Raw genomic sequence first — 12085 nt, 5'->3', positions numbered from 1 at the left:
TCAAATAAAGTGTTTAATTACCAGCCCCTTGAGATCTTGCAAGGGAAGATGCTCTGTAATGACAAAGTACTGTACAGAACCATTGTATCACAGAGTGGCTGAGGTTGGTAGGGACCTCTCAAGATCACATAGTCCAAGCCCTGCTCATGTAAGGTCAGCCAAGGCACATTGTCCAGGACCTTACTGTAAAGGTGAGGGAGCCCTGGCACAGGCTGCTCAGGGAGGGTGGGGAGTCTCCTTCTCTGGAGGTTTCCAAGCCTGACTGGATGGGTTCCTGTGTGACCTGATCTAGGTGGGACCTGCTTTGTCAGGGGGGTTGGACTAGATGATATCTAAAGGTCCCTTCCAACCCCTACCATTCTGTGATTCTATGATTGTAAGGAGAGAGACTCCACAACCTCTCTGGGTAACGTGTGCCAGTGTTGCACCACCCTCACAGGAAAATAAGTGATCTATGTTCAGATAGAGTTTCATGTGTTTCAGTTTGCACCCATTGCTTCTTCTTCTGCCAGTGAGCACCACTGAGGAGAGGCTGGCTCTGCACACAAAGCTCTGCTGCTGCAACAGAATATCTGTCCCAAACTGTGAGGTGGCTTAAGATTGCCATGGAGAGAATCTCATTTTCTTTTACAGTGTGTGGGACTTGGATGTAATTTACAGAATTACTGGGTCATGATGGATAGTATACAACAGCTTTTGTCCCATTTAAACAAAATGCACAGACATAGTTCCAAACAGTAAAGGCCTATAGTAAACCAAACCAGCGCACAGCCATAAGCTTTACCATGCAATGATTCATACTCTTTAATTAGTATAACATTCCTTTGGACAACCTGGCCAGCCAGCATTCTGCCAGGTAGTCTGAGGGCAGCTCGGGGAACAGCATCAGATGGTTTCCAGTGTGCAGTTTAAGTGAAACCCCTTGAAGCTCACATATGGCATCTAAATGGATGCTACATGTGAACAACACTCTGTCCCTTGCCTTGCAGGGACAGCGATTGGGCTTGGTCCATTTTATTTATCAGCACAGACAGACTCTAAATAAATGTATTTGTCAGCCATGGAAGGTCAGGGCCTCATTAATTATTAATTGCCGTGATTACTTATAATTAGCATTTGAAACCTGCTGAAATCAAATAGGAATGGATACGGACACTGCTAAGCAAATTGTACCTTGAATGAGACTCTGTGCTGCTGAATTCTGTGTGAGCCTGGGATTCAGGTTATGAATAGTGGTCTACCCTAAGACCTTTGAATACAACAAAAAATACTTAGGGCATATGAGTCTCTTCACTTCTTAGCAAGTGATCTTCATGTGTGTGGCTGAAGCTTGCTTGTCGCAGCTGTGTAAGTCAGAGGTGCCAGCCCCCCTCCTCCCATTGCTGGTGGCTATCAGGGCCAGCAAAAGGCCTAGTGTAGATGCTGTAATATGAGTGATAGTTCAGAGAAACCCTCTTATCTCCACAACCCAAAGAAATCTTCTGCTTGCATTTTCAGGGTTTGCCGAGTTAGGTCTCTTGATCCATCCACTAAGAAATGTTATTATTCAGTACAGATGAGGCCCAAATTCAAATAAAGTGATTTACATTTCTCCTAAGAAAAGCAAGGCTCTTTCCTTGAACTGCTTCTCCTCAACAGTGAAAGATCTTTCACCACACGTGTCCTTCAGCACGTTGTTCTTCCCAGAGATGGGATTTTGCTGGGAGTTGTGACACATAGTTTGGTGGAGCACATGCCAGCTGAGCAATGCTTTCACTACTGCTCACCACACTCCTTAAACACTCATGCTAATTATGTTACAGGCTGTGTAGAGCTATACGAGGCTGTAGTGTTTTTCCTAGGAACCATAGTGAAGAATCAGCATGTGCCTTCAGTTGTGTCAGCTGTGTCATCCTGTGACCATAGTTGCTGTTCATAAATAACGACAACCTCATTCAGCATTCACCCCAGAGGTGCTCCTGCTGCTCAGCGGTGCTCTCACTTTAAGGTTATCACCAAATGCCTTTTTTAGCACCAAGATGTTAGCGAGGGAAGTGTTCCTATTTAAATCAGAAAAAGGGTGGTTTTAATGCCATATACAATTAACCTGGTACACCACAAATGGCTGATTCCCAGCTGGACTCTGTATCACTGATCACAACTCTTTGAGCCCAGCAGTTCAGTATTCAATCCACTTTGTGGTCCTTTTAGCTAGTCTGCACTTCAGTTTGTCTATGAAGCTGTTACAGGAGTCTGTCAAAAGCCTTGCTGAAGTCTAAGCAACATCCATTGCTCTCCTCTCATCCACCAGACCAATCATTTCATCTTAGAAGGGAATCAGGTTAGCTGAGCATGACTTTGTCTTTGTAAATTCATGCCAATTACTTCCAGCCACCTTCTTGTCCTTCATGAACTTGGAAATGGTTTCCAGGATTATTTGCATCATTGCCTTCCCAGGCATCAAAGTCAGGCTGACTGGCCTCTATTCTCAGATCATTCCTCCTCTTGCTCTTCTCAAAGACAGGACTGACATTTGCTTTTCCTAGTCCTCAGGAAGCCTCCCTCTCCCTACTCCCTCTCCCTCCTCCCTCTCCCTACTTCCCTGCTCTTTTGAGGTTAAGTCCTCACAGCTACTGACGTTCTCCTGGATCTCAGAGTCCTGGGATTCCAAAGGCAAATCTTCCCAGGGAAGATGGAAGTGAAGACACCAGTGAGTACCTCTGCCACATCCTTTGTCACCAGGTCGCATTTCTGAACTCATTTCTGTTACACAATACAACAGCATTTACAGTTACATTCACAGGATGAAAATCACATGGCCAACAACAATTCTTAGATAATCATAGGTTGAAGCCAGATAGATAATTCTTCATAATACATGGTAATAACTATTTTCATTACTCTTATGACCACTTCTCCCTCTTCTCAAAAACACCAAGTTTAGGAAACTATCAGAAGACCTATGAAGCTATACTGGCATTAGTCTTTTCAGCTGCAGCAGCTGTTAAGTTCTCTTCTGAGTGCATTGTTCCATCTGCTTTTAAGTGTAAATATAAAATAATGAAGTAGAGCAAAAGAACTACTCTGAAGGATAGAAGTTGGAATAATTTACATATGCTAATTTCTGAAATCAGTGATAGCTCATTTGCACTTAGGGGATAAATACCAATACTGCATACAGCCTGGCTGAACAGCTCTTTCTTTCACAGCACAAAGAGATGATATCTGATGGCTGCAGATGTAAAGAGGAACAGCAAAGATACCTAATGGGGTGATACTCACTTCTGGCCATGACATTAATGTGATCAGTCACGGTGTCCTTTCTGGTGTCCATACTTAGGAAAAGACAGTGAAATAGATAGAGGTGGTTCAGCAAGAAATCATTAATTTTAGTTACAGGAAATCTATCCTGAAGTAGTAAACTGGAAGGTTTCAGGAAGACCAAGGCTGATCTGAGAGACCCAACTAGTCTCTAGTGTACAGGGGGAAAACAGTGGTATCAGTAAATACTGTATCTGCAGGAAAATAGCACAGTGAGCTCTGTGAGTGGAAATGAAAATTAAAACATGGGAAATGAAAAACAGCATCACGCACAGTTTTCTGAGGCTTACAAGTATCACTGCTGGCCTCCCTCTCCTACTGCCCATGACAGAGCTGACCTTTTGCACTCACAGTGCAGCGCAGCGGCCTCTTTCTTTCTTCTCAGCATCACATGCCTGCCATGAGGGCAAAGAGGAGACAAGGTGCCAGGCACAGACAGAAGGCACTTGTTTTTTCCTCCATTCTCAATCCTCTGCTGCAGGCATACCAATTTCACAGAGCCCGTTCTCATCCGTACTCTCTGCTCATGAACAAAATGTTGATTTGTTACTGAACAGTGCACAGTGGTAGATGTGGCTATTTGTCTGAGGGATGAATTGTAGTAGTTGTGTTATATTGTTGAACCCAGTGGACAAACCACCTAGTGAATGGCCTCTGTTGTGCAGGTGAGACTAATTACAGAGTCACGTTTCACCTTAGTATGTCTCTGGGAAGTACTGGCAAGGCTCTCATGGAACATCACCTAGAGTTCTAAAGCCTCAAGGCTTCCTGGAAACCAGTTTCAAGGCCTCTCAACCTGGGCATTCAGCACCAAAAGCACTCAAATGCCCAGCCTGCCCAGGCCTCATGCTTGGTCACATTGAATTATGTGGAACACTTGGGCAAAGAGGTGTGAAAGGGCTCAGCTGGAGGCAGGGTGTTGACCAGATGCGTGCAACTTTCAGATAAAGAGAGCACTACCTCACCCTGCAGCATGTCTGAGGAGGGGAAGCCAGCCATGATCCTTCCACACTTCAGCATCCAGTCACTGACAAGGCTTAGCTCACGTCTTCCAAAGTCCAAATCTTACAACCCACTGACTTTATAACTAAGTAGATTTTAAGGCTCAAAGCTGCTGTGAAAATCATCTCGTATGATACCTGGTAACCCTGTATCCCATGACAGTGGATGCAGATGGATCTAGCACATGTAATTCTGTTGTTACAGGAGTTTCACATCTGTGTTGAACGGTAGGTGGATATTAAAAACGGCTCATACAAATCTGGCAGCTCTGCTAGGGAGGGTGAAGAAAGCAATGATTGTGCAGAGGCAGCTGCAGGTGGCTGGTGCCATGACTGCTCTCCTGTGACCGTTTCTCAACCGTCCAAAGGCCGAACACACGCACCAGCGCTTTGCTCTGCGGCCAGACGGGGAGGAACCAGCTCCGGGGGGTGCCCAGAGCCGGGCAGCACCAGAGGGTGATGGGCAGGGAGGGGAACAGGGTCGGGCTCAGAGCGGAGCACCCCAGCACCTCGCATTTCCACCAGTGCCCAGGGAGAGCAAAGGCCGCCGATTTACAAGAGCAGAGGCACAGTTTGGCGGCGGGCCGCAGCCGCCCCATAAAACGTCGGTGTGGTCGCTTGAGGGCCGCCGCAGCGCCGGGTAACGGTTAGCGCGCCGAGCAGCCCGCGCGGTCACATGGCGGCGCCATTTCCTCTGCCCTTGCTTTGCCCTTAAGGCCGCGGAGCTGCCCGCGCCTCGTCCCGTCCCGTGCGGGTAGGGCGGCAGCCGCCGTGTCCCCGCTGCCCCCGCCGCCACACACACCGAGCGCTCGGCCGGGCGGAGGGCCGGGGCAGGCGGGGGGAGGTGTGCGTCTGTGTGTGGGGTGGCTGCAGGAGCAGCTGGGCCACACAGCTGAACAACCCCTCTCCTAATAAAGCGATGGGGCGCGGGCCGCGGCGCCGCGCTCCCCGCGCCCTATAAATAGCCTCCGTGCGCGGCCCGCGGGTTTTGGCCGGCGCGGCTCTGCAGGCGGCGCGGCGCAGCGGAGCCGAACCGAGCTGAGCCAGCGCAGCCCCGCGCCCCAGCGAGATGCCCCGGGTAGACGCAGACCTCAAACTGGACTTTAAAGATGTCCTGCTCAGACCTAAAAGGAGCAGCCTCAAAAGCAGATCAGAGGTGGGGGCATTCAAACCCAGCATGCTTTTATTTTCCCCCTCCGTTCTCAGCGCCTAACTTCCTTCACCCTCCTGCTCTCCCTGCTTCATTTTCATTCCCCAGTCTAACGTAGCAATGCCCTCCCCGAGCGAAAAGCCCTTTCCGTGGCGAGGCGGGGGGGTGGGGGATGCCGCTGCTCGAGGGGAGGACGGGGTTCCGGAGCCCGCGGCGTGCTTCCCCCCTGCCGCCCGCCCCTCGGCGAGGCGAGCCCCGGCGGAGCCGGCGGCGGGCGCTGCAAGCCGGTACCGCGCTGTCCTCCCCCGCTGCCAGGCGAAAATAAGAACGGGGAGGAGGGGGGGAGCAGGACACTGTTGGTAACAGGTGCTTCTGTGGATTGCTGCGGCGCTGAGCGGGACGTGACCTCCGGTTCCCGTGGGGGCTGCCTGCCGGGAGGGTAGCGGTGATCAGCCCGGCAGCTCTGCCCGCCGGCCGCTCTCTGCGGCGGGGGGTGTCTGGTTACGAGCCTTTGGGCCGGCAAAGGCAGGGGCTGCCGGCGGGGCTGGGACCGAGTGACCGACACGCTCACGTAAAAAAATAGTAGTACTAAAAAACAACCAGGAGAATAAAAAGCTCGCAGGGGAGCGCTGGCCACGGCACAAGGTGCCCCCGGCTGGGACCCCATCGGGTGCGTTTCAGTCTTAGAGCCTCGCTGTCCCCCCGACCCCGTGGCTGAGGCTGCCTGGGGCTCTGCAGCCCTGCTGGCCCAGGGCCACTGCTAGCTGGGGTATGGCTGTGGCTATTTCTCAGCAGGGATCAGGGAAGACCCTAGGAAATCCCTCGAGGATTGCTTCTACAAGGAAAAAGATGGCTGCCCCGGGGCTGAAGGTGCCTTCTCGTTTACCTCGAGTAACCCCAAGGTTAACAAAACGGATTTAGTGTGACTAATGAAGGCATTATGTTGGGGGATGGAAGGGAGGATTACGCTTTTCTCCCGGGGAAGTAGAGTTGTAAGAGAGGCTGAGACAAATGAAGTGAGGGAGACAAGACCAGGAAGGGAAGCAGGGTGGCCATGTTTACTACAGGCCTGTGGCCCTCTTACTGGGGGCAACAAACTACTTTGCCATTGTGAAGGTATAAGATTGGAGAGGCCTTCTCATCAGAAAGGGACTCTCAGGCTAGTTGTTTGTAACTTACAGAGAACAACGTCCCATCAGAGTAACAACTTACCTTGTGCAGTTACTCCTCATAAGGCCCGTTGGCCCTTTCCAGCCATTTGCTTGGGGACCTGTGGTCCCTCTTTAAAATTCCCTGTGCTGGGCTGGCAAACAGGTGGAGCTGTGCTCCGCCGAGTGACACATGGCTCCTTCAAGTGCCCTGTTTTGTATATTTAGCTGTGTGCAGGTTGTGGAAAGAAGGGCTGCTGGGAAGGGAAAACGATAGGAGGAACATGAGCTGATATGTCAGGGTTGTAAGGGTTGGCTATGATGAACTGTTAAAAACATTTCACATGAGAAAAAGTGCATGTCATGAGGGGGGTCAGTGAAAACTGATGAAGGTTAAGAAATTGGACACCATCACTGAGGCTGTAGCAACAGGAATAAACAGTGTCTGTGAGAGCCAGATCTGAAATGGACAGCCCCAGTCTGCTTCAAAACAAGAATATAAATAAATAGTTCTGGCAGAGGAACAGAGGCAGCATACTACAGTGCCTGTTACCCAGCAAGCTGCTGCTTTGAAGCTTCTATCAGCAAGCGTCTGCTTCTCTGGTGTGAATGCCTCGTTTTGCGCAAGGAGAGCTTTCTATGCAGTAACTAGGATTAAGTCAGCTTCTTAGAGAGGCAGTTTGGGGTATTTGCAGCTCTTGTTTGTAGGTCTGCTGTGTTGGTAGTTGTTTTTGATTCCTTGCGCTCTCAGTTCATTTTCCATGATTGCTTTCTGGTTTTGAAAAGAAGCCAGAAAATGTGAAGCTTGAATTCAAGTGTCCAGATTGGTTTAAAACAATGACTGGAGTGGGAGCATCAGTAATTCCAGGGTCTTGGTACTCAGCATAGCCTGCTGTTCTTGCCTTTGCTGGACTTGTCTCTGCAGGCTGTCTATTTTAAGTTCACCAGACAAGTGTCCTGTAGGAAGTCTAGTTATTAATTGAAATGTACGAACTCAACTAAGTTTTTAACAGAACAGCCAATGTATTATGTTAGAGGTCTTCGTGGAAGTTATAAAATACATTTCATGGTTTTCTTTCCAAAGAAGCTTTTGCTATTGTTGGGTGATGATGAGCGTTCCTAGAGTCAGAAGTTTTCTCATAACGCGTGGAACATCAAGATATAAATTAGCTGTTACCACTCAGGAAAGAGACAAGGAGGTGATCAGAAGTGCTAACAGAGGAGCTAAGGAAGACCCAGTTAGTGTTGTGATGCTCCTTGATATGTTCATCTTGAATATACAGTTCTGGTGATCCCTTCACTAGAACAGCATGATATGCTAAAATGGATACTGAGAATGGCAGTCAGGATGGTCAACAGTATTGAATAGTTTCCATGTGGGGGAAAAAACCCTAAACATACTAGGACTGTCCAGTATGGAGCGTATGGTAGAAGTCTGTGAAGTGAGGAGTGGAATGGGGAAGGTGAAACTGACGAGTGGCTGTTGATTGTCTCTCAAGAAATAGGGAGCAGTGGATGTAATGATCACACAAAGATTGTTGTTTTTATGCCATGTATGATTCATCTTTGGAATTTATTGATATGAGAGATTTGGAGAGGCTGAAGATGTGAAGGGCTTAAGAAATTACGAGTTCCTCAGTGGCTGTTTAACACGATTGGAGGAGACCTTTGTCTTTGAAGGTCTCAAAACATCAGCTTCTTGGGACCTGGGAAGGCAGGCTAGGGAAGGAATCTTTCAAAACCTGGCTTGTTCTTACGTTTCCTTCCTGGACATTGGGACTGGAGAACTAGGGTGCCTCATGAATTTCTCCAACCCAGCATGCCATTTCTCCTGTTCTTGTAGAACAAAAGCCTAATTAGAGGAGGCTCTTCGGTTATCTCTCTCAGGTGTGTAGATGATTGCATGAGATACAGCTGTGTAAGGAAAGGCACAACAGGAGAAGTTAAACTGAGTGGATGGGAGAATGGCCTTGTGCCCCCCCATAGCTTTATCTCTTGCTTACTCTTTTCTTAAACATACTCTTCCTCTCTACTTCTTCCTTAAGTTTATTTGAAAGAGATGTTTTTCCTCTGTAAAACTACTTCTACTGTTGGTACTATGTGTAAAACTGGTCCTGTTATGCTCTTTTTTTTACCTTGGTTCTAGTTAATAAATTGCATTAAAATGGAGTAAAATACATTAATTTTTCCATACTTGTCTCATACCTGTCTTCTTCATGCTATTTTGTCGAGTTAGTTGCAGCTTAAATTCCCCACAGGAACATTATGTCATCAGAGATGGGTGGAGGATTGGGCCTCTCTGATAGTAAGAAGGGAAGAAGGTTGAGTCTCCATTAACATGTATCTTAGTTTGTTCACCAAAGTGACTCTTCCCTTATGGTCTTATAGAAAATGAAAACCTCACTGAGGCTCAAAGTCCTTTCTCTTAGCCAAATCAGTAATACCACCCCCCCCCCCCCCCCCAGCATATTGATCAGAATGAAGCCTGCAATATGAAAGTGCTCAAAACATGTTGTAAATAAATAATGGAAGTTCTATATGTTTTTATATTGCTTCCTGCTTTTCTGGTGATGGATTTGAGTTCAGTTCAGGTCTCTGAATATTCTTGGATTAAAGCTGAAGTAAGGAGTAATGAAAACCATGATCATTTTCACTGTTACTAAAGAGAATAACCTAGCATCTTAGAGTTGTGCATTTCTTAGAGGCTCTGTTTTCTCCCTTTTTGCAAGATGCTAAGTAGACCAATGGGAACTGATCCAAATTTGATACTTCCTCTTGTGAATGTGAGGAACAAAGTGCCTGATGTTACCACGTTCTTTTGAGGATGCTGAAGAAGAAAAAACCTTGCAGGTGAAGGCTGATAGTTGTAAGAAATTAACTGAGAAACTAGCAGCCTCATGGTTGAATCAGCTGAGGTTATGATTGTTCATAGTGTGTGGCAAGAGTGCTGATAGCCACAGCCAAAAGTAATAGCTTGCTTTATTATATTGTTGTTTATATTCAAGACTGGGACAAAGTCCTTTTTGCCCAGGAGATGGAGGGAGTTCCAGTTCTGACTTCTGTGGAGTTGGGACTTGAGCTTGGGTTTCTCAGGCAGCCAAACAAACAGCTAAGGTTACTTCTGTATAAAATAATCCACAGCCCTCGTTGTCTGTCCTTTCCAACCCCTTTTGACTTTTTAGTTGTTTTTCTTCAGCAAGAGCTCTCTTTAACACAGAAGACACGATTTTACATTTTCTTGCTTATTTAGAAGGCAGAAGTTGTAACAAAATATACCTAAAAAGTGAGATATTAGTGGAATGAAGGGAGAAAGAACAGGAAATGTGATAAAAATGAAGCAGCAGTAGCCAAACCTGTCAAGTCAGTGAGAAAACTCTTGTCAGATTGCAGTCAGTTGCTTAAAAGAATCTGTGTCCGTTCCTTACAGGTCGACCTCACGCGCACCTTCACCTTCCGGAATTCCAAGCAGACCTACACAGGGATTCCCATCATAGTGGCAAACATGGACACTGTGGGGACGTTTGAGATGGCTGTGGTGATGGCAAAAGTAAGTCTTGGGTCTTGTTTCTGCAACAATGGGGAAGTCACTGGGTGCAGCCAGCAGCCTTTGTTAATTTTTAGCTATATTTCTTGGAGAACAGGAAGGCACGAGGGGAAAAAATAATCCAGAGCTAGAAGGTGTGGTGATTTCACTGCAAAGCAACTGTGCTGTTACAGCAATACAGTCACCAGAGGCAGGACTCCAGATGCAAGGTACTTTCAGTGGAGATGCTCACTGGAGAGCTCCCATCTTTGGTGGAGCTCATCTTCAGGTGGACCTTCTAGAGCTTAAGTTTTGAGGTTTGTGTTGTGTTCCCTTATAGAAAAAAAAATACTAGCTGACAGTGGTTTTGAAGGTACAGGTTACTGAATAAGTCACCACTTAATTAGCCTCTGGCTTCAAGGCTCACCTTAACTTCATGCACTGCTTAAACACATTCAAAATATTGACCATGACTTCCTGAAACACATCAGAAGCCTGACCCTGAAATGTCTGCTACTTGGACATTAATATCAGTTTTTCTTCTTTCTACTAGCATGCAATGTTCACAGCGATTCACAAGCATTATTCACTGGAAGAATGGAAACTGTTTGCTGCCAATCACCCAGAATGCCTTGAGGTACATTTTCATAGTGTAAATTATTATGGTGTATTGCTTTGTTCTGAACTCACATACTCTGGAGTCTCTTGGGAATACTGTTGTCAAGTGAGGTTTTGGGGAGTTAAGGTATTTGCTGTTCTTAAATGCATCAAGGGAAGTGGCTTGTCCTGGTTTAAAAAGAATAACTGTGTGAGTCCATTATGAAAGTGCTTATGTTAAGATGCAGAAAAAGCAAAGTTTAGATATGCCTGGAATGGAAGCAGAGAAGTATCCTGAACGAAGAAAGAGGGAAATGCGTGGGAATAGATCTAACTGCTGTGATTCTCTTGGTGTTGGGAGCTGTGGTAGTGCTGGTGAGGGAGAAACCCAAGACCACAAATGCAAATAGCCTTGAGTAACCCAACCATGAGCTGACTGTGCATGCCCTTGTGCTAGGCAGAGTCTTTGCTATCAGGTGTGCAAGTGGACCCAGAGCCTGTGGGCTCAGGGACTCAGGTGCTGGGCCCAAGCAGGGATGAGCATTGAAAGCTGTCAGAGCACGTGTTGTCCTTACACTAGAACTGTGCTACTACTGGCTGTGTTGCCTCACTTGTTTGTAGGTTCCCAGCCTGAGCTATTACAGAGAAACACCTCTTAATAAATTTAAACATTGTCTTGAATCCTGGCTTTTTCAAATCCAGATTTCTTCTTTGTTCCTCTGGCAGGCTCCTACACCAGGAGAGGGAGTATAAGAGCATGCCTGGCTGTCTCCCCTCCTCCTCAGAGTTCAGTGCACTTCTGAAACCTTTTCTGTATCAAAAAGAATACCACACAGTTGCATGACCTGTGGCACATTTTAAAACTGTATTATAAAGACTATTGATTACAGGATTGTCTGCAAGCCAGCCTGTCACTTAGGTTCAGCAGGGTTGCTCATATGCCAATACAGGGTAGAAAGTGGTCCCAGGAATATCCTGTGTCTGAATACTTTGGCACTTAGCTCATTTGTGGTTCATAATCACTGGAGTAGGATCTCCTAGTGATTAAATACTGACTTGCTCTGTGACCTTGGATCTTTGCAGAGGTTTTGTGGACCAACAGCTGTGGAAACTATTTTCCTATTGGAAAGGACTCATGGGAAGACAAAGGAGGAAGCAAGCTGCTTGTTTTCAGTGGTAGCTGACCCTGCTTGAGCAAGGGGGTTGGACTACACAATCTCCAGAGATCCCTTCTAAACTCAACTGTTCTGTGATTCTGTGGGAGTGTTTGGTGAACCTAAAGACCCACATTCCACTCTCCTGAAAGTGCCCCAAATTTTGCCACTCTGCCTTCCTGGAATTATGCCAGGTTAGGGCTGCTTCTGTG

General features: G+C 47.0%; 1 protein-coding gene across 3 annotated transcripts in view; it reads left to right on the top strand.

Moving 5' to 3' along the window:
* The window catches only part of GMPR (guanosine monophosphate reductase), a 47754-nt gene that overhangs the window by 5667 nt on the left and 30002 nt on the right, over nucleotides 1-12085 (top strand). For 2 of the 3 annotated variants that reach the window (XR_009818586.1, XM_061994573.1), the window contains exons 1-3: nucleotides 4997-5457; nucleotides 10027-10146; nucleotides 10676-10759. Coding sequence is in view for 2 of the 3 variants with exons in the window: in XM_061994573.1 (XP_061850557.1) it covers nucleotides 5371-5457; nucleotides 10027-10146; nucleotides 10676-10759 (291 nt within the window). In the remaining variant the exon portion in view is untranslated. Of the gene's footprint in view, nucleotides 1-4996; nucleotides 5458-10026; nucleotides 10147-10675; nucleotides 10760-12085 lie in introns of those variants that run through there. The other variant, XM_061994574.1, reaches the window with a different exon arrangement.

This window comes from Colius striatus, chromosome 4 (assembly GCF_028858725.1).
Source record: "Colius striatus isolate bColStr4 chromosome 4, bColStr4.1.hap1, whole genome shotgun sequence".
NCBI lineage: Eukaryota > Metazoa > Chordata > Aves > Coliiformes > Coliidae > Colius > Colius striatus.
This window is presented reverse-complemented; position numbering and strand designations above follow the sequence as displayed.